We start from the raw sequence: 26,430 nt of genomic DNA, 5'->3' as shown, positions 1-26,430 counted from the left end.
ACGGTAAACCCCATTTCATTTCGTAATCTGAAATATCATTAGTTCTGGTAAATAAGAAGCAAGAAGTTGCCCCCGACTGCCAGACACAGGAATGATGCTGTGCAGCTATGTACATGAATGAAATTATGTTTTTGATTTGGCTGACTGTTTATTAACAACTGCTGTATAGACAATTCTCACTTTCTTGAAATAAAATCCTGTCATGAATCACGATCTGATAACCTATCTTCTTGTAGGTTAAATGTTTTTTCATTGTTAAAGGATCACAAGAAGAATGGTGAGAAAATAACAACTGCCATTATACAATCAAGGCCGCAGATATGAGAGCTCTGCACAGGTTTAAGATTATTTACTAGGTCTAGAACATTAAGAAAGTTACTGATTCTTATCGATACAATCAAGATTAAGCACGTATAAATTTCTACTTACTTTAAATATTGTTTCATACAGCTATGTAAATTAGTTGACCAGTATTCCGCGATATGGTGTTTATAACTTTAATTTTACTAGTAACCGCTGTAACAGGTATAAAGTTGTTAAGATATAAGGGAGATTATTCGCTAGGACATTCAAGGCTTTCTAAGCTCGGTTATATTCCATCGTTTACTAAAATAGTTTAAACATCTACGTATTTCGATTTCGCTTTTCCCCTTGGTGTTTGCTGATTGTGTCGTTGTTTTTCGTGCATACATGGACAGGAATTGTGAACATACTATGTACTGGACGACGAGTAACAATATTTGGATTAGGTGGTATACAAAATATTGTGTTACTGTTGTATTTCAGGTAGTGATGCAGCACTACGATTTTCAGCTTCTTATGGAGACCATATGGTACTACAGAGAGGTCCCCACAAAGCTATTGTCTGGGGTTATGCGGACAAAAACAACGAAAAGGTCACAATTCAAATCGTAGGCCATGGATCTCCAGTGCAAACAACAACAGCTAATGGAATGTGGAAAGCTAAACTACCTGCTATGACAAGTCCAGGTCCTTTTGTTATCACAGCTACATCTTCAGAAGGTAGTGTTAGTCTCCACGATGTTTTATTTGGAGATGTATGGGTTTGTTCTGGACAAAGTAATATGGCTTTCGCCATGAACTCGGTAATTTTTTGATATTACTTTAATGTTATTCTAGATTGATCTCATCTTCCATCATTGGTCATCAGTCAGATGGGATCGTAAAGAATAATTCATAAATATTTATTCTGGTAGTCCACATCTTCTTGCAACTGTTGGAACTCCACTTATGATCTACGAATAATTAACATCTGCCTGTCATTTTCATTTTTGCATTCTGGGTAATTCATTCATATTTTCTTCGTATGAAACGGATATGAAATCTGAAATGTAGTGTAATATCCTAATGTTCTGCTCCGACTGGGCTAATGAAGACGGGCGTACGCCATACAATGTGCAATGAAGGGAATTGTGCCCGGACAGCGGCGCTACAGCCTACTCTTATATATCGAATTCCAACTTCGCAGGGGTATTTTATATGCACGCTAATGTGTACACGGAATCTCGGTTTCTCGTCCTATCCGAATGACTATACAGTGTCTTTTACCAGATCCTCTGTCATGCGCCACCGACAAGGTGGATCCACGCCGGAAATTCTCGATGAACTTTCTGGGCTAACGCAGGGATCGATCACGTGATCTCCAGGTTAGCGGGCCAACGTCTTACTGACTGAGCCACCGTGGCCCCCCACTAACTGATATGTCACAAGACCTTGACTTTAAACATGACCATGGTAATTGTTGAAAAATTCCCGCCTCACAGCCGTTGACAGTATTAAATGAGTAGAGGTTGTCCAATCTCAGTACGATGTTGTAAACCATGATTAAGAAATATCATTGATCGAACACGGTAGTATTGTCAAATGGAACTGCAACATCAAATATTTACCCCTATCTTTCACTTTATTTTAAATTAAAACGTAAAAAGTTGAAAAAATGGACAGTCCGAGAAGAGATTTTCTCAATATGACCAAATTGTTAGTTAGAACCTTGCAATTTTCAGGTCACGCGATCTCAATTCGACGTTGTAAAGCATGATTAAGAAATACAAACGATCGAACACGCTAGTAAAGTCAAATGGAAATACAACATCAAAACTGCAGATGAAAAACATTCCCCAAATATTTGCTCCTATCTTTCATTTTATTTGAAATTTAAACGGTCCACACTTTCAAAATCATTGCAGGTCAATAACAGTGCCTATGAATTAAAGAAAGCCTTGACCTTTGATAAAATCAGATTATTTCACGTCAGAGATGTAGAATCACCGACACCACTGGAAGACATAAAGACGGTTCAAACACCATGGACAGCTCCATCAGCAAGTAAGAAAGGGATCTTTTATATCTGGAAGGTAATCGATGGTGTTTGGAAGAAAAAAACTGATGTTCCCTCCCAAGTGCAATCATTGTTATAAGTACTCAGGTCTGCTCTGCTAACCAAAGCCCAAGGTTAGAATTGCATGTAAATGGAAAGTATACCTTTTTATTTGTTCAGGTTCGCATCATCTTAAATCCTATAATTGCCAAATTCCCGAATAACATATTTTTTGTGTGAAACTTTTTTTCAGCCTCAGTTCCGACCTTCTCGGCGTTATGTCTTTTATATGGAGAATACCTATACAACCATCGTAAATATCCCATCGGTCTGATTGAATCAGCATGGGGAGGAACTCCTATAGAAGCTTGGTCTGGAACAGATGCTATAAAAGCTTGTACTGGACATGCTAGGAAACGGTGAGCTTTGCTTGAATACGAATAATTAAGGAAGGACCGTGTCAGAGTGATATTGGTTGACCTTGCGATATTGAACTGGCATCATTGAAATAAAGTGTCTTATATAGCCATTCCTTTTAACAAAAACATTAATTGAGACAGTCCGTTAATCTAAGGACCAATACCGTGTTAAAGAATTAATATATTTATTTCAGCAATCAACACGATACATCTGTTTTATGGAATGCCATGATTAACCCTTTGCTGGCTACAACCATATATGGTGCTATTTGGTTTCAAGGTAAACTATATTTTCAGATTTTAAAAGACTAATGTTTCGTGAAGTACATTTCAAGCTGGCAGAGTTCGGTTGTGAAAGCCGTTGTTGTGGTTTCGATTTTCAATAACCATTCAAACCCTATTTGTATATTTTTGGTATTAATGCTATTTATTGAAACCATTTCAGGTGAGTCAAATTCCGGTCGTTATGCAAAATATGCATGTCAGCAGCCTGCTATGGTTAAGGAATGGAGAAATAAATTCCACCATGCCTCAATGGGTGAGACAAGTCTAAATTTTCCATTCGGATTCGTACAGGTAATTATAATAACGAAGCCTCATCAAACAATGGATAAAAGTCCTAAAAATGCCTATCAGACCGCCCGTGGAAATTTTCATTGTTAATTTAGTTATGTCATTTACTGCTCTGTTGTTTAATTTAATTATCTATAATCAATACATCCATTTCAAATGTTTAAACTTTTTATGTCAGCCGCATTGTTCTGGATATGACTTCTCATTTGTTTGGGAAGTTAATATTGCTAACTAAACTGTCGCGTTGTCCTTTTGTGTGTCCACAATTCTTCTGAATTACCTCAAGCACCCAAGAAATGATATTCCAGAGTGAGACCTCAATTATATATATAGAATACCTAAAATCTAGACTGTATAAGTGTAAAATTACATTTTTGGCTTTTTGTAGCTTGCTGCTAACCATGCAGATCACAGCAAAATCGGTGGTTTTCCAGGATTAAGATGGGCACAGACAGCCAATATGGGTTACGTTCCCAACACCAAGATGCCTCATTCTTTCATGTCTGTGGCAATGGACCTTCCTGATTTTCATTCACCCCGTGGATCGTTAGTACTATTTCTTTGCATTGAAATTTAGCTTGTATATGACCATGGTTGGAACACGTTTGTTCCATAAAATAGGGACACCGAATTCTTTCTTGAGAAATATTTTATTATGAAGGTTGTTTTGTGTCATCTGTTTTGCAAAAGTAGTTCAACACAACACCAACATCATCTGTTTATTGAACACGATAGATGCGACATTCAATTCAGGAAAATAACAAATATCTAATCTTTTATTTCAGTATCCATTCCCGATTTAAACAGGATGTAGCAGAAAGATTGGGTCTAGCTGCTTTAGCTGTAGCTTATGGTGAAAAGGGTCTGAGTTATCAAGGACCATATCCTACATCATTTAATACAAAAACTAAAGGTCATCTGGTTATTGAGTATGATCATGGACATACTGTTTTAGACATAAGATCAACAGCTGGTTTTGAGGTATGTTTTCTTTTAGAAATATAGGAATAATTATTCAATCTAGACTACGACAGAATGAACATTATTGTCAATATACATTCATTCCATTCCCATATGTATACATAGTGTTACCAACCATAATGATGTGCAAATCGACGCATTTCTAACTAGTCTATACCAAAACGTTAATAAAGATCGCCATAAGAAAGGGGGAAAGAGAGCGGGAGAGAAAAAATCACAATTACTTTGGCCCTTACTTCGTGGGTGACGGCGTAGGAATAATTGGTGAGCTGTGTCCGTTTCTCTTTGCCATCATCATGCATTACGGTTCTTTATTGCTCTACAATACAAATGGAATTAGATATCAACTGTATTAGTTAGATGTTTGATTTTAAGTAAACACGCATATACTCGCAGGGATGTTTCGTTAATCTTAACTCATTCGATCTTCGTAGAATAATATAAGCTGTTATACTAATACTATATTACGAAAACACCCCAAAACAATTAGAGATTGTATATGGCGTGGGTCCCGAAGGTGTGTGTGTGTGTGTGGGGGGGGGGGGGGGTCCAGGGTGTTATGCTCAGGCCTGAAATAGACGGAGTAGGCATCCCAGAGCTTTTCATTTCTGGTGATCACAACACGTTTGCTCACTGGAATGTGTCATTGTGGACATAAATCTCGCAACAGGAGGAATTTGTCCTTCATATTTGGGCCAGTAATTCGCCCATCAATACTAAATTTCGAATACTGATTAAATATATATACTATGAATTTATATTTCTAGATCTGTTGTTCTGCTACCAGTCAAACTACTTGTGGAACAAATGATGCTTGGGTTGCTGCACCCGTTTTAACACATCATGGTGCAACTGTTACCTTAAATGTCACAGGTTGTCAAGACAAACACTGGGTAGGATTAAGATACTCGTGGAGAGAAAGTCCTTGTGAATTTAAGAAATGTTGTTTATATGGACGAGACAATGATCTGCCAGCTCCGCCATTTATTAGAAATACAGCATTTTAAGAACGGTGATGTTGATAAATTGGCTATGTATTGAATAAATCCAAAGAAAAGTGTGAACATTATGTGTTTATTGTTATTATTCACAGATTTGCTGAGATGTTTTGGATAGTAAAATGGATTTTCGATTTAATCTCAAAATACGGAATCTTCAGAAATTAGAATTGATATTAGATTTATCCTTAAAACAATACCCTCAACTTTGACACTGGACTGTGGTATTATGGCTTGATTCCCTTCTGGTTTTAACATTATGATACTCAAACTAATTTTGATTTCCCAAGTATAAAGAAGGGAGATAACTCGGACAAAGCGACAAACCAAGTGTAGTACATATTTGCTTAGATGTGATTAATGTAAGTAGTTGAAAGACAAAAATGGGGTTTAACATCCACTCGACACAAACAAGGTAATTTCGGGACTAACATATTGTTAAATTTATTTCAATAATTCGTTGGCTCATAGGGGTCTTTAGCAGTGGGGGGAAACTGGGGGACTTGTGGGGGGGGGGGGGCAGACCACCATACCCCTTCGTAAGTACAATCGGGTAATCCAACCCACCCGGTGGAAGCGGATAAGCCAATTTCAAACACACACGAAACAACCCCACTTGACTCAGTGACAGACAATATAATCCAATGCGCACGCGTTAAACCATTCGGCCACCCAACCTTAATATTAATAGGTGAACTGTTCGTTCATCTGCAATCTAACTATTGGTGTGTGTCGTTTTCATTCTTACGGATATTTTTTCAATGTGCCGTACACGTTGTAGTATTGCCATAAATTGGATATCATTCATACAGAACTGGCCCCAGTTTCACAAAGCATTCTCAGACTTCAGTTGAAAATTTACTCAAAATGGTTTGCCTTGTTTTAACTAAAGTATAACCCTTTATAAAACTGTTGTGTTTTAATGTATCGAATACATTAATAAGAAACTATGTGCAAAGTTTTGTGTTTCTGAATCAAAGATATTTCTCATAAACAGTGATTGGGACAATAACACTCTTGCTGGCTTGAAAGCTCCAGAAAATAGATAGTATCTCTATCTAAGTACAAGATGTTTAAGTGTCCTACCTGTTGTGTAAATTATCCATTACATCCTATTTTACTTGTCCAGAGGGTTCGAAAATATTTTTTTAAATCTAAGTTTCATTTGAAAAGGTTTACGTTAGACGTTTCAAACCATTATGTTGAATTTTTCAAAATTTTTAAATAAGGTGTGCTAAGATGAAATTTGTATCATCAATTAATTGAAATATTGTAAAATAGTACAATTTGTTAACCAGAATAAAGATTGGGACATATTATTCAGTTACAACAAGAGTGGTATTGATCCTTTAAGTCTGAGAATGCTTTGTGAACTCGAGGCCTGATCTGGTATGAGATGTCTCGTAACGGAAACGTTAGGAACCTATTATGATCATAAATTTTGCAATGGCAAATCATAATTCAACTGTCTGGGTTGCAAGTAACGGGGTGTCCGCCCACGATTCAATGATGGTGGCGGTTTGATAGGCATCGAACCTATTATGATCATAAATTTTGCAATGGCAAATCATAATTCAACTGTCTGGGTTGCAAGTAACGGGGTATCCGCCCACGATTCAATGATGGTGGCGGTTTGATAGGCATATCTGCTTGTTAGACAAAAAGGTTTGCTGCCAGCTGAATTATTCATGGATGTATATGGTGAATCAAATGTATTAACTACCATCGCCTACAGGGCCGACTCGAAAACTCGTATAATGCAGAAAGCTGCTATGTTTAAACATTTTATTTGCGGGGTTGGATGGCCGAATGGTTAGCACGTACGCGCTACATCATAAGGTCTGTCATTGAGTCTACTAGCGTGGTTACGATTCCCCGGTTGTACGTGACAGGGAGTATAGTCGCCTGTCCAACCACGTGGGTTTTCTCCGGGTCCTCCGGTTTCCTACTACTGCTAAAGACCCTTACGCGCAAGCGAATTATTGAAATAAAATTGAACCATGTGTTAGTCCCGAAATGGCCTAGTTTGTGTCAAGTGGACGTTATACCCCATCTCTCTCCCTTTAAACAATTTATTTATGTTCATCTTTGAATTCACCTATGGGGGTTGGGTGACCTAATGCTTAACACGTGCGCGACTGCGCTTTGCATCATAAAGTCTATCATTGAGTCAAGTGGCGTGGTTTCGATTTTCCGCTTGTGCGTGACAAGGAGTAGGATCGCCTGTCCAACCTCGTGGGTTTTCTCTGGGTCATCCGGTTTTGTCCCACTGCTAAAGACCCTTACGCGCAAGCGAATTAATGAATTAAAATTGATGCATGTGTAAGTCCCGAAATGACCTAGTTTATGTCGAGTGGACATTAAACCCCATTTCTCTCTCTGTCTATAAGCATCAGATCACAAAATTAAATGTCCATATTTCAGTTTCGATTTATTTCTGATTAAACGTTGTCAATTTTGATTGCGACGATCACGGGTAACATATTTCTTGGCGCAGTATGTATCAATCGAAAACACAAGTTTACTGAAATTTCACCAAACTGTTTTTATGTCCTGATTTCAATTTGTCCCTTTAAACAGTGAAACTTTATATTGAGACGGCGTAAAAGATATTTGAAACGAGGTCTAGCTAACTTCTAGAATATTGGTTATTCCAGAAAATTGATGATATTTGAACAAATGTCGGCTATCGAAAGATTGATCAAATATTCAAAGTTAATATATATGTTACATAAATTCACAAGGTACGAATTTGACCAGTGGAATTTTGGTTTTCCAGAATTACTTGAGAAAAAAATAGCATATGATACTAATAACGATTTATCAACGAAAACCTTGACCAACTAGAGACACCCTTCTAAATACCTTGAAGGGAACCTAAATTTTAATTAGACAGCGTTAAGGTTTCTCGAAGTTTGCACAATTCGATTTTGTTTAACTGGAACGTATTGTAGATCATAGGGTCTGTTATTAAGTCAAGTGGTGTGGTTTTGATTCCCTGCTTGTACGTGACAAGTAGAAGGGTCGCCTGTCCAGCCTCGTGGGTTTTCTCCGAGTTCTCCCACACTTAATGACCCCTACACAGAAGCAGCAGAGTCCTTTGTTTCGATCCAGTAGAAATGGAAATTTCAATTCCAGTGTAAATTATAGACTTTCAACGTGGATTCGGCTCCATTCTAACGAAGGATCTACAAAAGAGGATATTTAGTAAAAATATTAGAGAGCATAAAAGTTTCTCAAATTTTGTATAATCGGATTTGCTTATTCGAATATGTGACGTAGACAACGTATTAAGAGAAGGTAAAATATAAACAGCTTGTCCAGCTGCAGTTTATCGACTTTGGAGACCAGCCTTTATTCATAAGTTAATCAAAAGGAATAAAATATTATGAAAATTCTTTAATACCATGTCCAGTAATTGGATTGTAATTGATGGGCAAACGTCCAGTAATCGGGACTAATTAACCGTATCATGTGTTCCCACCTGTATGTTCATCCCGATTATCCAGACTTACGATAGATTAAAACTATGTTAACGAATGGTGAATTGAATCCGAAAGATGACATGCCAAAATATGTGAAATCTACAAAAAACGTTCCCATTTATTTGTCTGTAACTGAATAACTTTAAGGTTTTTCATAACTGGATGTACGAATACACCATTGATCTCGGATCTCCAGTGGTGTATAATGATCATCAGCTCATTGCATCTGCCTTATTGCATCCTACCCACCACGCTCCAAGTCTCGGACAATAGAACATATGGCGTGCAATTTGTTCTCTAATAAACTCGACAATTACCGACCGGTTACAAGGTGGACACTGGTCACTTCTATTAAAGGCTGACCACTGGATAAATATTATCTAGCTTTCAACGACGGCCCTTGAATAGACTGCGGTCATTAAGGATCGTGAAGCATTTGTAACCTTCTATCATCACTGTACCTTTTGTTCCAGGACATATTCCATTCTGTTTAATCTTGGCGTTCGTTAATTTTCTCTTTTATCCCATTCTTGTTGGATTGGAGATGATTAAAGAAGCGATTACCGTTAAATTATCATATAAAATATTTAAGCTGTACAAAACGATCAAATATATCATACGTGCACATCAAACAAACTGCTAAAGTCATAATTGTGTATTATTTGTGGCTTTGGGCAATATAATTTAGGGGGTTGGGTGGCCCAATGGTTTAACGCGCACGAGTTAGATTATAGGGTTGGTCACTGAGTTAAGTGGCGTAGTTTCGATTCCCCGCATTTCTCCCTTTCCCCCGGTTTCACAAAGCGAATTATTGAAATAACAATCATATGTTAGTCCCGAAATGTCTTACCGCTACTCTCTCTATCTCTCTCTCTCTCTCCCTCTCTCTCTCTCTCTCTCTCTCTCTCTCTCCCTCTCTCTGTTTTCCGTGTCGGTTTCAACTAATAAAAGTTGCACATACTATTAAAATATTTGCATTATGTAAATGTGTTAAACCAGGCCCACTAAGGTGATAAGTAAACAATTATCCCGCATTTCATTGATCAAAGTATGTAAGTTCATATATAAACGGGAATACGCCATCCAGGCTGTTATGAGGGGAAAAATTTGCCGGGACAGCTGCGCTACGGCTTGCTCCTTTTTCGACTTCCAACTGTCAAGGGATCGCTAACGTACTGCTAATGATATACACGGGACCTGGGTTTTTCGTACCATCCACTTGACCTGCACCATTGACAAGGGAAAATCAAACTGAGAGATTCCCTGACTCCGTTCCGCCGTCCTTTCCTATTTGTATTATGTATAATTTGGTAATGAAAAGGGTGCCAAAACTATCAGGTTCCTGGCACCAAGAGCAATCAGATTTTCGTATTTTATTTTTTTTTTGGCCCAATAAAAATTGATATAATGATTGATAACGTGGATCCTTGTCGACTCAATAACAAGCTAATCAAACATCCGGTCAGCCAAACATAATATACAATAAGAAGGCATCCATGTTAGAATGCAGATGCGTTAACTAGTAAATGAACGAGCAATATTTTATTTGATGAATCTAAAAGCAATAACGTCCTATTGTCCACACAAGTGCGTGAGAAAATCGGAGTTCAGAAGAATAGATGGGTCATTCGGATTGTCTTCGTGATTGTCTTGTTTGTGGTTATTGTGTAATTGTTATTAAGATGTCAGGATGCTAAGAAGGCTCGTTACGTCGATTGATCAACACCATCCATTAAACAAGAACTATTGTTGGTCTGACATGACTGGCCAACAGAGTAGAAGAAAGATTTCTTTGAATGTAACAGTGGGTCTACCACATGATGCCCTTACACATTTCAAGTGCGCATCGGCCTGAAATGTGATTTTTACACAAAAGTTACGGAATTCATTGAATTATTACCATTGGTGGTGTAAATCCCCCGAACAATCTTCACCTCCGGGGAAAATTTAATATTTCGACAAATCCGATAACGGTTTTGTAGAATTGTTATGGTTAAACGGGAATAATCGACAACGTTTTTTTGCGGAGACTCATTAATATTTTTGCATAGCATTAAAAATAAACCTATTCTGTTTGACAATATCTTAAGGCCTAAAATTTAGACAAGTAGCGTGATTTTGACCTCGTCCTCCCCCCCCCCCCCACTTCCGCGCCCCCCTCTCTCTGTGTATTAGACCATATATCCATTTGGTTTGGTCGCGGGTAATATCAATGTGATGGAAGTATTTATGCGGATTTGCCACCAATGGTGTTTCTCTATTAATTCGGAACTTTGTTTTGATATTAAAGGGACTATCCCGATTTAAACAGAGTCTCAAAAATAAAAGGCCCGAGTACGTATGAAATTTAAGCGCCAAAATATAGAGGAATGCTGTATTTCCACTGTCCCAAAATTTCAGCTAAAAATATTGAGTCGTTTGGACGTGAACCTCAATGCTTATCCGGACACGTAACCCTTTGAAGATTTCGGGTCATTTTATTCGTTGGGTGACCTGATAATCGATTCCGGTTCCTTTAGAGGTCTATACAGTCAATGACCCATGTGCTGTACTTGATAACGAAGAAAGGTAAATTTCACCTACACATTATAAAAGTCTCTTTTCCAGACACCGCATAATACAGCTTGGGACACCGGTCTCCATTTCCAGTAGAAGACTGACGAGTTTAAGTTGTTGAAAACGTATCACAAATATTGGGTTAGTTGCTCGGCCCTTAGGTAGAGGATTTAAAGGGATTTTAACACAAAATTAAGCAGTTTTATTCTGCAACATATTATCAGGATTGGCCCTTTAAAACAAGAATGGTAGGTTTTGTACACGATATATGGGTATGATAACCATTTTTTTATTTGGTTATTTTTCCATTTCAAATAATTTTCCTAGACTTCTTGCATTGGATTTTGATTCTTGTCTACCTGTTGGATGTATTGTATTATTAAACACGTTTAGCGGTTTTATGACTGTACTGTCCACGAGTGCGTCTAAGTTCGTGATTTATTTCTCTACATATTTATGGTCGCCTGAGTGTCCCTTTAAATCATGTGTACACCTGCCCTATGACATGGGTGTAGAGAATATCTTAAAGCCATTAGTATTGAGAGCAGCTTGTTCGTCTTTTGTTGGCCCAGCAAACACGACATGTATAAGGGATCAACATTATGTAAAATGCTCTTTAGTTGACTATATCGCCAACCACTGACGGGGTCAACAGACAAAAAAGGGTTAGGGATCTCTATAATATAAAAGTCTATTGAATATGGAGACAGGCCAAACAATTAAATAGAGCTTCGTACTTTGTAAATTACTTGTCTTTTTATTTTAAAGTAGCGCTCTAAAGTTTCAAATTATAAAATAATCAATCATTGATAATAAAGGAGTTTCTTTTGAAGTCAGAAATCTCGGTAAGCCATACTAAAGCGTTAGCGTAAGGTCCAACAAAACTGTATTGAGTGATAAATTACCTAGCGTTTTCTTGTATATAGGCACAGGCACTTGAAGGGATTAAAATAAAAATTCTTACTACTGCAAAATTCTTATATACTGTGTATATATGGGGTCTGTCATTGAGTCAACTGGCGTGGCTTCGATTCCTCGGTTGTACGTGACAAAGAGTAGGGTCGCCTGTCCAACCCCGTGGGTTTTCTCTGGGTCTGTGGTCTGTATCCTATTCGTCGCAGACAAGTGGACGTTAAACCCCATTTTATTTATTTCAATGTCTTGACTTAAGATACATTCACCCCTTCCTCCTCCCTTTCCTCCCGCCCCATTTCTTTTTTAAACGATGAAGTGGGTTCATTTTAGACTTGATACACAAAACCATATTTCTTTTTATAAATTGTGTGTTTATTCTTCGACAAACAATAAATAACAAAATATTTTCACAAGCTAAAATCAATATCAGCAAAGTGTGTTTTAATATGATTCAAAATGGAAACTCTCACGTATCAATAAACGTTAGAACATTAGCCTTAGAGCCATATTTCAGGTTTTCTTTTAATTAATTCGTGGATATTTAAAAATAAAACCAGTCGATATTTATATTAATCAGTAATTGTATCCACACCTATCTTGAGAGAACCATGACTTAACGCAGACGCAACGTCGCCATGTTTACATACGAGCTTTAACCGCCGTCATAATTACTTAATTATGAAGAATAAATGAGATATCTATGAATGAATCGCAGGTCGTACAACATCTTACAATGTATCCAATAATAGTTCATCAAAATATCGTCAAAGAATCAATTTCTTGCCCCAAGGAAAGTTTCCCCACGTTTCTCACAATAATCTTATTAATGTGACGATAGGCGCTTGTTTATTTTAATTCTCTTGCTGTCTGTTCATTGAAATTATTTAATGACATGCGCGTGGATGGCGCGACGGTTTCTTCAAAATGGCCGCGTGTCTGGTCCTACACAAATGGTCATTCGTCTATGCTATTTCTGAAATTGCAACATTTCGAGTGTTTACTCGTTCTTGAGTTCACTTAAAATTGAAAGTGCGCTCGCTAATAATTAAAGTTTGGTGAATAAACTTAGAGATTAATAATGCATTAGTCTGTGTTCTGGAGAAGAGCACCCAAATGCCTTTCAATCGATATTTGAAAAGAAACAAAAGCGTACCCTTTACCCAATATAGAACAATATATTTAATTAACGGTCTAAGGGCAGTGTTAATTCATCTGTTCGCATATCATTAAATGTTCTTAACGCCACAGGGCAATGGTCATATTCCCATGTAATCCGGAATCTAACTAGCGTTCTGTAGGAAGTTTGAAAAGGGAGATTCTTTTTTCATAAATGTTTAGCAGGTGCCTTAGTAAAAATTTTGAATTAGGTGGACAATTACCACCAATTAGGATTTTCCCGTTTTAACGTCATCAAAGGTGGCCACCGACGTAAAATAGTCATTTTATCGTAGATGCTCTTTTTTTCTGTAAATTCCTATGAAATAAATACCAGAATGAAGCTGTTTATGTGAAATAAAGAGAAAAATATATTTTTTGTGAAAATGTTATTGATTATCAGTCAGATCCTGGACTATCTATATTATTTGGGATTAAATGCAACCTGTACATTTTCTATTCTCGTTATCCTTTCGGGGGGAGGGGGAGGGGGGGCGAATGGTTAGCACGTGCGCGCTGTATCATAAGGCCTGTCATTGAGTCAACTGGCGTGGTTTCGAATCCCTGGTTGTACGTCCAACCTTGTGGGTTTTCTCCGGGTTATTCGGTTTTCTCCCACTGCTAAAGACCGCTACGATAAAGCGAATGATTGAAATAAAATAAAACCATATGTAAGTTCCGAAATGACCTAGTCTGTGTCGAGTCGACATTAAACCCCACCTCTCTCTCTCTCCCTCTCTCTCTCCCTCTCTCTCTCTCTCGCTCTCTTGTTATCCCCTCGTAATATTGGGAAAATCAATACCTCTATCATAGGACAATATCTACTCTCAACTGTAAAAGATTTAAGTATTATTGTCATGTTCTGATTCTCAAAATTATCTTAATTTTCAGGCTTTGATTTTCACAAAGGCCTATAGTGTAAGTATCGACATTAAGCTCTAGGCAATAGTTTCATTTCTTTTTTATACTAAAATTATATACTTTGAGTTTTTTGTTTATTCTTTTTGGCAATATGAAAATGAATACCTCTATCGTGTGACAATATCTTCCTTCAACTATCATTATTTAAGGCGAAAGGTTTAAGTATTATTGTCATGTTCTGATTCTCAAAATTATCTTAATTTTCTGACTTTGATTTTCACAAAGACCTATATTGTAAGTATCGACATTAAGCTCTAGGCAATAGTTTCACTTCATTTTTATACTATAATTATATACTTTGGGTTTTGTGTTTATTCTTTTTGGCAATATGTCAAATGGATTTATTGAATCTGAAGGGGAATTATTCTCGATTAGTGGTCTATTGTCTCTAAATAGATCTGGTAGATTATCCGGTAGATTAATAAAGGCTTAGGTATTCAATAGATTAATTAATTATATCTTGGTTTTATCCGTCTTCATTAGCCCAGTTCTGAGCAGAACAGTAAGGCGTTAAACCCTATTTCATTTCATTTCTTGGTTTTATAAACACAATATTTTTATACGGGATATCTGGATGTGGTACGGGAACAGGCTTAGCTGGCGTAAAACCTCCTATCCCTAAGTTGTAACTCATTTATGATTCAAAGGTAATAAATTCCGTATTTGGGGGGTGTGCGGAGGTGGGGGTGGTAGTCCTTGTGGGTTGTATGTTTTTCTTATTGCTATAGGTAACCAATGCAACAGCCGTTAAACGTTCCTTTATCTCTCAGATATTGTTGCAGATGTTACAAAGGGCCAACAACAATGTTTATGACACGTTTTGTCCAAACGTTATCATATTCACCGTTATGGTCAAACAATTCCCAACTTATACCATCAAAACGTTTATCTGCTTTTTTGACATCTGAATGGACAGTGGGTTAAGTGGCGTGAGGAGGCTATACTCGCTAGAAATGGTCATCTCGTTTCTGACACCAATGATGACCACTGGAGCGAAATGGTCAAAAACTGTGATAACCCATCCAAGGGAATGATTGCCGTTTTGTTGTATATAATCATTAAGCTGTTAGCAGTTCAATTATAAAACCATAAACGTGTTTTTATTTTTGTCCAAGTGTAGATTTCGTATTGTGTTCCCTCGTTTATCACAAATTACCGTTTTATTGTAATTACCGGGTGAGAAAAACTTGAAATCTTGGCATGTGTTTTGTTCTTAGTGTTAATCATGTGGTTGGCAAGTTTTGATTTTGAAATGGTAATTGTATGTTAAACGATAGATTATTGCTATGATAGGTTAAGTGGTTTTTGACACCTTGAATATGTGATGATCACACCTGAAGATGATAGGTGTGTTATGTACCATCCTTGGTCTATTGTCGGGCTAATTACAGCTGTTTTATTTCAGTAATTGTTGATCGAATATATTTACATATCAGGTATACCCAGAAGGGGCCGAGGTAACTCAGTGAGTAAGGAACGATCATGGGTTCTTTTACGTGCACGCCAATGTGTTTTCGAGAACATTTCTCGGGATTTTCCAGTGCGTTTTTCCCCTTGATAGTTGTTTAGTTGTGCGGGGGGGGGGGGGCTTGCAAGGACAACGTCTATTCGTTAGGATGGAACGAAAAACGGAAGTCCAGAGTACATATTAGCTTGCATGTAAATAAATCCTTGAGATTAGGCCGTAGTATCGCTGTTCGGGCAAAATTTCCCTCATAAGATAAGACACTGCATAGCGTATGCAGAAAAGTATGACGACAAGCACCGACCCCCGCACCCCAAACAAAAACCTAGTAGAGTAAGCCAGTTTGCAAGAAGGTGTTTCAAATATATTTTACAGACAAAATTGCCAATTAAAGTGTTTTGGCAGACAGGACCAGCTGCTACATTTATGAAAATTATCGAAAGTAGTTCCACAATAAAGAGTCATAATTTCCATCAATTATTGTTTAAAAACTTTAAAAAATATAGCATAAATGGAAAAAGTAAATTCAAGAATAATTTGAATTTGGCACCAATGTGCAACAGCGTCATTAAAAAAATATATTCATCATTTAAAACGTATTCACCATATTTAAAGTGGAAAAAAAAACGGCGAGAAAAAAAGTCATCGTAATATCGCATCAACACAAGAAAGGTGTCCGCAACGGATTTATTTTATAGAAAGATAGTATTGTGCTTGTAGGAACTTCTGATAAATATTCCATATGTTGGTTAAATTTTATCGGTTTTGTTGATCTAAATCATAATTGTAGTTTTAAAAAAAATGAATAAACCTTCATATTGGAAATATTAAATGTGGCCATAGCCGTTTTATGAATCCATCAGCAAAAAGTAAACACTACAATAACTGTATTGTGCTAACAGGAACAACTGCTATATGTAACATAAAATTACCTAGATTTTTTATCATTTTAATGGATCTAGATCTCTAAGATATCTAAACAAGTGATGGTAAATAGAGAATCTCCTACGAGTCTTTTTTGAATTAACAAAAATATCAACACAAGTCGATAATGTAAAAAAGAGAACGAGGCTTTACCTAAATTTCTATCTTCTTTCCAGATCTTGATCTTTAAGATATGTAAACAACGGTCTAGTATGCCCGTGTATGTTCCGATGGCCATTTTTTTTATGATTTTATTATATAAGTGATGATTAATCTAAATATTATTAACACCATTCGCTACATCGATACAATTCTATCTCTATAACTATCAATGATGGAAGATTATTGTTAAATTAGATTTTAATTGGTGCGTTTGAAAAAATGAAATGGGGTTTAACATCCTATTCTATTGTACTTACCAGGATAATGAAGGGAGAGAGAGAGAGAGAGAGAGAGAGAGAGAGGGGAGAGAGAGAGAGAGAGAGAGTTTAACGTACATTCGACACAAACTCGGTCATTTCAGGACTAACATGGTTCAATTTTATTTCAGTGGGAGGAAACCCGAGCACCCGGAGAAAACCCACGAGGGTGGACAGGCGACCCTACTTCTTGTCACGTACAAGCGGGTAATCGAAACCACGTCAGTTGACTCAATGACAGACCTTCTGATCCAACGCGCACGAGTTAACCACTCGACCCCCAACGCTCTAGTATAACGAAGACGGCGCAGTTAGGGCAATTTTGTCCGCGCAGCTGCGTTTCTGCTTACTCCTCATCGCATTCCAGATGTGAATGGCCCCTTTACACGTATGTCAACCTCGATTTTTCGTACCATTCCAACCTAGAAAACTTTCTGGGCCAAATAAATATAAAAAAACCCAACGCCAGATAAGGTCCCGGCTTGGATTCCGTCGGATTTAAAACAGGCCTATTATTAAATGTTCGTAGACAACAATATGGCGATGGGCTTATTGCATAGGAATTGCAAGTGATTCCTATTGCTAAAACTGGCACACCGGGCCCGGGTTCACAAAATGTTCTTTCAATCACTGTTTATGAGAAATATCTTTGATCTAGAAACACAAAACTTTACTCATAGATTCTTATTGATACATTAAAACAGCAAAAGTTTTATAAAGGACTCTATTTTAGATAAAATTAGCCGAACAATTTTGAGTGAATTCTTAACTTAAGTCTGAGATTGTTTTGCGAACTTGGGGCTGGGGCTTTAAATACTGTGATGAAAAACAGCATATACAGGTCACAATTCTATGGAATACAATTATTGCATATTATTACTGAGCGACGTTTCGACTAGGCTTCTCTAGTCATTATCAAGCAATGATAAAATATGAAAATATGACAAGACAATATATACATGTACACAACAACACTTAGTTAATGCTGAACAACCAGAGATATCCCCTAACTACACGTACCTAAAGGGGATCTAATTTAATTAAGGATTATAAAGTTTAATGCTAATAACAACATTCAATAAGACCAATTTGTCTAAAGAATTAATACAAATTGATTAATTGATTTATTCTTTAAATGGCATTTAGTAATTGGAACATAATCGAATAACACACTATTTATGGATAACAATTACTATGGTTTATTTCACTGCGACGTTTCAACAAGATTTCACAAGTCGTTATCAAGCATATAACACAAATAAATAAAATGAAAAAATGATAACGACTTGTGAAATCTTGTTGAAACGTCGCAGTGAAATAAACCATAGTAATTGTTATCCATAAATAGTGTGTTATTTGATTAATTGATTAATGGATAACTTGTTGTGGAGTATATAAAATGAATTATTAGGTTTTAGTGATGACAAACGATCAAAGGAGATGAAAAACTGCATGTCAAAAAAATAATATATTATATTAAAATTATGTACCAGTTATCCCACTACTCCATTATTATTCAAAACAGAAAATCTTTTAATGCATTTATATAAATTGTACTCCATTATTTTCCAAAACAGAAAAGCTCTAAGTGCACTTATAAATAACACTAACCAAATTTGCTTTTTGTCAATTCAAAAATCTCTTCAAATACGAACATCTTCATTTAAATATTGCTTCTAACGGACACATATACCAACTGTTTATTTATCAAACTGAAGCTATCAATTATAATATTTCTCAAAGAATAGATGTCAACTTAAACCTAACCGTACATTACCCAACTGTTTTTCAAAAATTCAAAATTTTGAATCTATTTTATATAAATATATATATCTATAAAAAGAAGGAAAAAAGAAAAAAAAAAAACAGGTTTGAAATTTTGATTTTCTGGGAAAACAACATCGTCTGCTAACCAACTGTTGACACTGTATATATAAACATATAGATATATAACAGTATATTGAATATAATAATATACGTCTTTATAATCGGCAGATGGTGAATATACACAACGGTTACATTTATACCGATTATTACACCACACAGTACGCTATATTCTATAGACATCCTATATATTTCTTAATGCTTTACTGGTCACTTTGTGTATATTCTTTATATATCTATGTATACTATAAGGCGTTACTATAATTTTGATAAAAAAGTCCCATAAAATAGGATTTTATAATTATAGATTACCGTGAGAGATAATGTTTTCGTGCACCTGTATTTTACATGTGTGGTAATATAGTTATAGTTTCAACAGAAATTTGTTTAAAAAAATTTTTTTTATTAGATTTTGTGAAAATCTGATAACAAATAAAATAAAGCGTCTTTAAAGTTTGGCAACTTATCAACGTCATCTCAAACGTATTAAAACAACCCGTTTAGGGTTTGTCAAATTTGAAAGAAAATAAAAATCTAGGTTTACATTGACAGAGTTCAATAATTACTGGGGTCGCGGTGGCTCAGTGACTAAGACGCCTGCTTGCTAGCCACGAGGTCCCAAGTTCGAGCCATGGGGTTTTCCTGTGTGGTTTGCCCTTGTTCGTAGGTTATTGAAGAACGGAGAGTCTGGCAAGAAACCGCGTCTAGTCTTCCGGATGTGTACCTTGGCCCGCACTAAAATGAACCACTGACTGTTAGATTTCGAAATAAGAGTAAACCGTAATTCTGCTTTCGGATAAAATTTAACTCAAGACGCACCGTATGACGTCTTCATACGTGTAGAGAAGTTGGATATTAAACCCCATTTCATTTCCATCATTATTTTGTACATGCAAAGCTGTCACTTAATGTTGTAGAAAATACCTCTTGATTCTTTGATAGAACTCTTGAAAGTTAGAATTCCGATTGTCAGAAACGTCTCATGTAGCATCGATTTCTAGCTTTATCCCATTTGGGAAAAAAGGGGAAAAAACGGGGTTTCCCCAATTTCTCAAGTACCAGTAGTTTCCGTTTCACATTTGCACAAGTTCAACAAAAGTGTTCACAGTTTAGATAAATACAAGTGGTAAGAGATCGGCTGTTATAAAAACTGTTCGGACCTGACATCACTTTATTAGTACACTAGTGAGAAAGGTGTTCAATTAATGATTACTTATTATCCTTTATAGTTATTACTCAGTGGGCGGTCATTATATATTTGTCAGTGGGCGGTCATTATATGTTAGTCAGTGGGCGGTCATTATATGTTAGTCAGTAGGCGGTCATTATATATTTGTCAGTGGGCGGTCATTATATATTTGTCAACGGGTGGTCATTATGTATTTGTCAGTGGGTGGTCATTATATATTTGTCAGTGGGTGATCATTATATATTTGTCAGTGGGCGGTCATTATATTTTAGTCAGTGGGCGTTCATTATATATTTGTTTGTGGAGGTGTGCACATGTATCAAGTAAGACTGAAAATGGAATGTCGTTTAACGCCCTACGTTTCTGCACCAACTGGGCTAAAAGGCGCCATGCAGTATGATATCCCGGACGTTCTGCCAGCACAGCGGTCGCACAGCAGGGCCACGGCCTACTCTTATTACGAAATTCTAACTATCAAGGGTTTCTTTTACGTGCATGCCAATGTGTAATAGGTACCTCGATTTTTTGTCCATCCGAATGACAGGACACTGTCCTTGTCAGGTTACCTACCATGCATCACTGACAAGGGGAAATTGCGTCGTAAACTCTCGACTTTCTCGGTCAACACCGTTAGCGAACCCGAGATAACCTGTTAGCGAGCCAGTGTCTTACTCACTAAACCACGACAACTCATGGATAGAATAAGTCGGGTTTTGGACAATGACAAATTCCCCGTATAAAGTCAATTTCCCCGCATTCATTCTTTCTCAAAGATACATACCGATAGACAATTAACAGAATTCAGTTAGTTCTTTTTTTTTCTCTAGAAAACATTCCACCAAAATCATTGATGTTTTAACACTTCAAATACAATAATCTTTCTAAATCTTTTATTTTTATTGTGGGTCTGAACAAAAAACTGTAAATGTATACCAACAGATCATGATTGAAATTAACATAACATCAAAAAGTGTACAGGAAAAAGGGGATATTAGATTCATAAACGGCAGATGGCGTGTAAGTTTTTCCCACAGAAGAAGAAGATTTTTGCACGGTGTAGATACCCAGGTGTGTTCAGATATTCATTTATATCTTTCTTTTTACCTGGCCGTGGGAAAGTGCGAGACGAGAGACGTGAAAATTTAGATTAATAGACAGGACCATCTGCTACTGGTGTGCAGCTATTCACCGGAGTAACTTTTGCTAGCGCTCAACTCACGAACAATAAGCGCCCCTACTGATCAAGCGAGGAGATTGGAATGTCTTTCTCTCGCTTATCCATACAAGTTTAAATAATATCCTCTTTTTCGAGCCTTCTACCATCGCCTCTAAGTCTTACAATAATATAAACTCGATATGAAAGGCGTGACACATTAATATAATATCATTTCAATGCGAGAGAATTAGCATAACGACTGCCACACACACATTGATGGTTTAAAGGCAAATTGGACACAATTGGTATACGATGGCCTTTTAAGAGGTTTCGCTACCTGTCACAAATCTATGGATAAAAGATCTAATGAATTCACTGATTTTATCGTATTTACAGAAATTTTTCCGGTTAACGTTAAGAAAATAAAGTCAATTATGCGATAGAAAAAATGTTAAATATTCAGAACCCATCATCAACCCAATGACCTTCTTGAATTCAGTATACAAGAATAGAGTAGTACGGGGAAAATGAAATGGGGTTTAACTGAAATGAAATGAAATGGGGTTTAACGTCCTACTGTTTTGCTCCTAAACTGGGCTAATGAAGACGGGCATACGCCATACAGTGTGCTATGAGGGAAATTTTGCCTACTCTTATATCGAATTCCAACTGCCAAAGGATCTTTTACGTGCACGCCAATTTTGTACACGGGACCTCGGTTCTTCGTCCCATCCGAACGACTAGACAGGCCCTCCGTCCTGCATCACTGACAAGGGGAAACCACGCCGGAAAATCTGGATGAACTTTCTCGGCCAATGCAGGGATCGAACATCCGACCTCCAGGCTAGCGAGCCAGCGTCTTACCCACTTAGCCACGTGATCCCCCATGGGGTTTTACGCTCTACTTCTCTTCACCGACTGGCCTAATGAAGACCGGCAAGGCCATACAGTGTGCTATGAGGGAAATTGTGTCCGGACAGCGGGGCTACGACCCAATCTTATTTCGAATTCTTTTACGTACATGATAATGTGTACACGGGGCCCCTGATTTTCGGCCCACCCGAACGACTAGACACCGTTCCTTGTCAGGCCCTACGTCCTGCACCACGAACAAATGGAAACCACGCGGCAAAATTGAGGTACTTTCTCGACCAACGCCGGGACCCACAAGCCTACCATTACATGAACAATTCTGCTCATTTTAAGGGGGATTGGATGGCCGAATGGTTAGCACATGTGCGCTGTATCATACGGTCTGCCATTGAGTCAACTGGCGTGGTTTCGATTCCCCGGTTGTACTTGACAAGAGGTTGGGTCGCCTGTCCAACCTCGTGGGTTTTCTTCAGGTCCTCCGGTTTCTGCTAAAGACCCTACGCACAAGCGAATTATTGAAATAAAATTTAACACTGTGTTAGTCCCAAAATGACCTAGTTTGTGTCGAGTGGACGTTAAACCCCATTTCTCCCCCCCTCTCTCTCTGCTCATCTTGAATCTTAAGAAACACGAAATCGTTTTAACTATATTCTCTTTGTGTGCGGGTTAAATAGGTTGATGTAACGGGGTAATATCGCAGAAAAAACTCCTTTCTTTTCGTTAATTTTATATACTTGCTGTGTTTCCGACAAGCGAATGGATTGGAATGGAAATTAGGCTACTAGCAATTTAATCGGAAGAACATATTGAACTATAGATAAATATTACTGACAGAATTGTATCCAAACAAGTAGACGGGGTTACAGCAACATTAAATTTGTAAATTAATTTCATTGTAACGCACCTTCGAATATGAAATAGGATAATGTTTCATTTTCTTCATTTTAGTTGCATGTGGTGATCGTTAAATCATACACATCTAGATCATATAATTTTGGAGAAATTTTCTCATTATAAAATCTTAATGGTCCTTTTATCTGGTAATTTTATCTCCTTTGGGCGCAGCTAATCTTTACAACTCTTTACCTGGCCGACCACAAATTCTTTCCCAGGTGACTGTAAACCCCCGCGGTGATTACCTTTCAAGTGTCCTCATCAAAAGTAGCGCCCCTCAAACAGCCTAGTTATTGTCCTACGGTCTGCCCTTTATAGATGAGATAAACCTAAACAGGGACTTCTAAACAACAATTAGAAGCAGATTAGGTGGGTATTAAAAAAGCCGATAACAAGGAAAATGAACATCTAGTGGGATTTTGTACAACTTGGGTGGGTGGGGACAATCTTATCAAAAACTCTCGGTTTCTTTTTAACCCCTTTTATACCTTGAAGTATGGTAATTTAGGGCTTTGATCGTAAAGCAATGTCTTTGATTTGATTATTTTAGGGACGAGATTTAATCGAAATCAGGCACAATAAAAGTATGTCCAGTTCAAATGGCTTTATCGAGTTACATGATCGATTTACGATAATTGCATGACCAAGGTTCATTACTCTTTTAAAGGGTATAAGGTACACGTCATTAAAGGAATCTTAATACATCCATTTAAAGAAGTAGTTAATGTACAAATTAGTTTTATTACTGTTCATTTAGATCCGTTCTTACAATAAATTGTCTGAATATAATGTTTGCTGATCTTTGTCAATACAGTCCTATCAGCTAGAGAATATTAGCACAATCTGTTTTGTTGGAGAAACCAAGTAATAATAATGATGGCAGTTTTGTAATATTTCCAGACTTACGTCTTATGCAGTTGCTTTCAGGGATCAAATAATTTCACTTAAAAATGATTTTAGAACATATATGTCATCCTCACAACCACACACTACTTACCTTATGAGCAACATAATGCCTGTTTCTTACATCTTTGGCACCAGCTGAGAGATGAAATAATTTCATTTTTACAACCCGTTGCTCACATTTTTCAGATCTAGTATCAGAGAATCTGTTTTAAGTGCTATAAATGTACAGAAATTAAACATAACCTTAAAGTAATACTGTATAGTAACCAGACTTTAAAAGATGATTTCGGAACAGATACGCCCACTCACACACTACTTAGATTATGAATATTATCTTTAGTCCTGGGCAACGTAACAACCTTTTCATACGTCTTTGGTATCAGATCCCACAATTACCCCTTCAGATCAAATACTTTCTCATTACCACAATAAATTGATAGAATACCCTTCAAAAAAATGTATTAGTACAGCTATTTTCTATAAGTATAAGTTATAGTTTATTACTCTATCCAGTTACTAAACGCTACTAAACAATTATAGTATGTGTTATAGTTTATTACTCTGTCCAGTTACAAAAAGATTATAGTACATATGTGTTATAGTTAATTACTCTATCCAGTTATGAAAAGATTATAGTATGTGTTATAGTTTATTATTCTATCCTGTTACTAAACGCTACTAAAAGATTATAGTACGTGTTATAGTTTATTACTCTATCCAGTTGCTAAATATATTAGTAGTTGTTTTCCATAAGTATCTGTTACGGTTTATTACTCTGATTTACTAATGGCTGTAGGTCCAAAACGGTAATCAAAATTTGCATCTTTCTAAAAATAAACGCACCAAATGTTCAACAAAGTAAAATTATATCTAAATGGGTAATCTGGAATTATCTTAAATGCTATTGTAGTTTTTTAGGATGCTGCTTAAAATCCCCGTTGAGCTCTGTTTGGCAGAAATCAAACTTAAATGCTATTGTAGTCTTTAAATTGGCATTCGTCCGATTCCCTATTACGGTCTATCTTGAAGTGAAATCTCTGTCTCATCTCAGATGCAATTGTAGTTTTTCCCCACAGCATTCGCTCGATTCTCCGGTTATGTCTATTAGTTTGTCAACTTGTGAAACAAGCTTTTGTCTCGCCCACCGTCATGGAGCTCTAGAAACCATCACCGAAGATGACCTGTTCATTGAACACGTTTTGTCGCAGTCATCCATTCAACTGATTTCGTTTGCATGTCAAAGCTTGGCATATTGTGCGTGCCTGGCGTTACCCAATGCCAAACTTTCAGTCTAAGCCCTTGCTTTTGTTCCTTATATCATTGATTATTGCTGTTAAGGACAACCGACCACCTTTTCATGGTCGTGTTTCTATACATGGGTTATTGTGTCCAGTCGTGTCCGAGGTCAAGTCAAGTAAATACGCCCCATTATCAATCGAGGGGTCAAAAAGGGGCAGATTATCCAATGAAAAGTTATGGTGACACCTCAATCCTGGTATATTAGCCGCTATCGGCAACAAGAATGTGAACTATGTTTTTCATCGGATGACTTGAAATGGTTTAATCTTTCCTCAATTTTAACAGGTAATTCAACACAAGTTCAAAGGTATGGACCAAACAATTAAACCCATCACCTTCCAAGCTCCTGCTTTTCATGGCTTTTCTAAAGCATTGAATCTTACAATTCGAAATCTTTAACGCTAAAACCATATAGACCCCATTGATATTATCGGACAAATACATTTGTTACGTTTTTAATTCCCCGATTTGCATTTCAACCTTCATCATTTGTGTTTTAAGTCATCCTTCCGGACATATTTAATAAATGAGTTTTCTTTTTAAATTTCGGGTTAATATCAACCCTATTATATTTCAACGATACTCCACCGATTGTTCCTTAATCCTTAAATTTCTACTTTAAAGGAGCCAAACCTCTAACTCAATGTTATCCATAATATTCAAAGTTAAAAACACGAATTAGAATTCAATATTGTTTTTTTTTAATTTAGGGTAGTACATATAATCTAAATTCGGACACTGTCATAACTTTGAATGTTAAAATGAAACGAAATAATCCGTCCTACACCACTGACAAAGGGAAATTGAAAAAGTTTTTGTTTACAGTATCGTTTATGAACACAATGAAGCATACCAGGCTTAGCACAGAACCCTGTATGACTCCTCCAGACAGATTTAATATAAAATATTGTAGGTAATATTTATAATTTCAGAAATCCTTTGTACATTTTTTTAGGGAAGCATGTTCAAATTCGCATATTTAATAGATCCTGAAACCCTCTCATTATTTAGGGAAGCACATTCAAATTTGAATATTTAATAGTTCATAGCATATATTTGGAAAAAGAAAGATCGACGGTC

The 26,430-nt window shown here is 36.8% G+C and overlaps 1 protein-coding gene across 1 annotated transcript; it reads left to right on the top strand.

The window, feature by feature from the left end:
- The first annotated feature begins 475 nt into the window (after positions 1-475).
- Positions 476-10,890, top strand: LOC126825268 (sialate O-acetylesterase). The gene is made up of 9 exons (XM_056101693.1): positions 476-525; positions 787-1,106; positions 2,208-2,346; positions 2,592-2,757; positions 2,952-3,037; positions 3,203-3,333; positions 3,719-3,876; positions 4,116-4,311; positions 10,885-10,890. Exons 1-9 carry the CDS (start codon positions 483-485, stop codon positions 10,888-10,890), a joined length of 1,245 nt encoding a protein of 414 aa, XP_055957668.1. The 5' UTR covers positions 476-482.
- The last annotated feature ends 15,540 nt before the right edge of the window (positions 10,891-26,430 follow it).

The sequence above is a fragment of the Patella vulgata genome, chromosome 6, assembly GCF_932274485.2.
Source record: "Patella vulgata chromosome 6, xgPatVulg1.2, whole genome shotgun sequence".
Classification (NCBI taxonomy): Eukaryota; Metazoa; Mollusca; class Gastropoda; family Patellidae; genus Patella; species Patella vulgata.
Note: the sequence above shows the minus strand (reverse complement) of the source record. Positions and strands in the feature narration are given on the sequence as shown.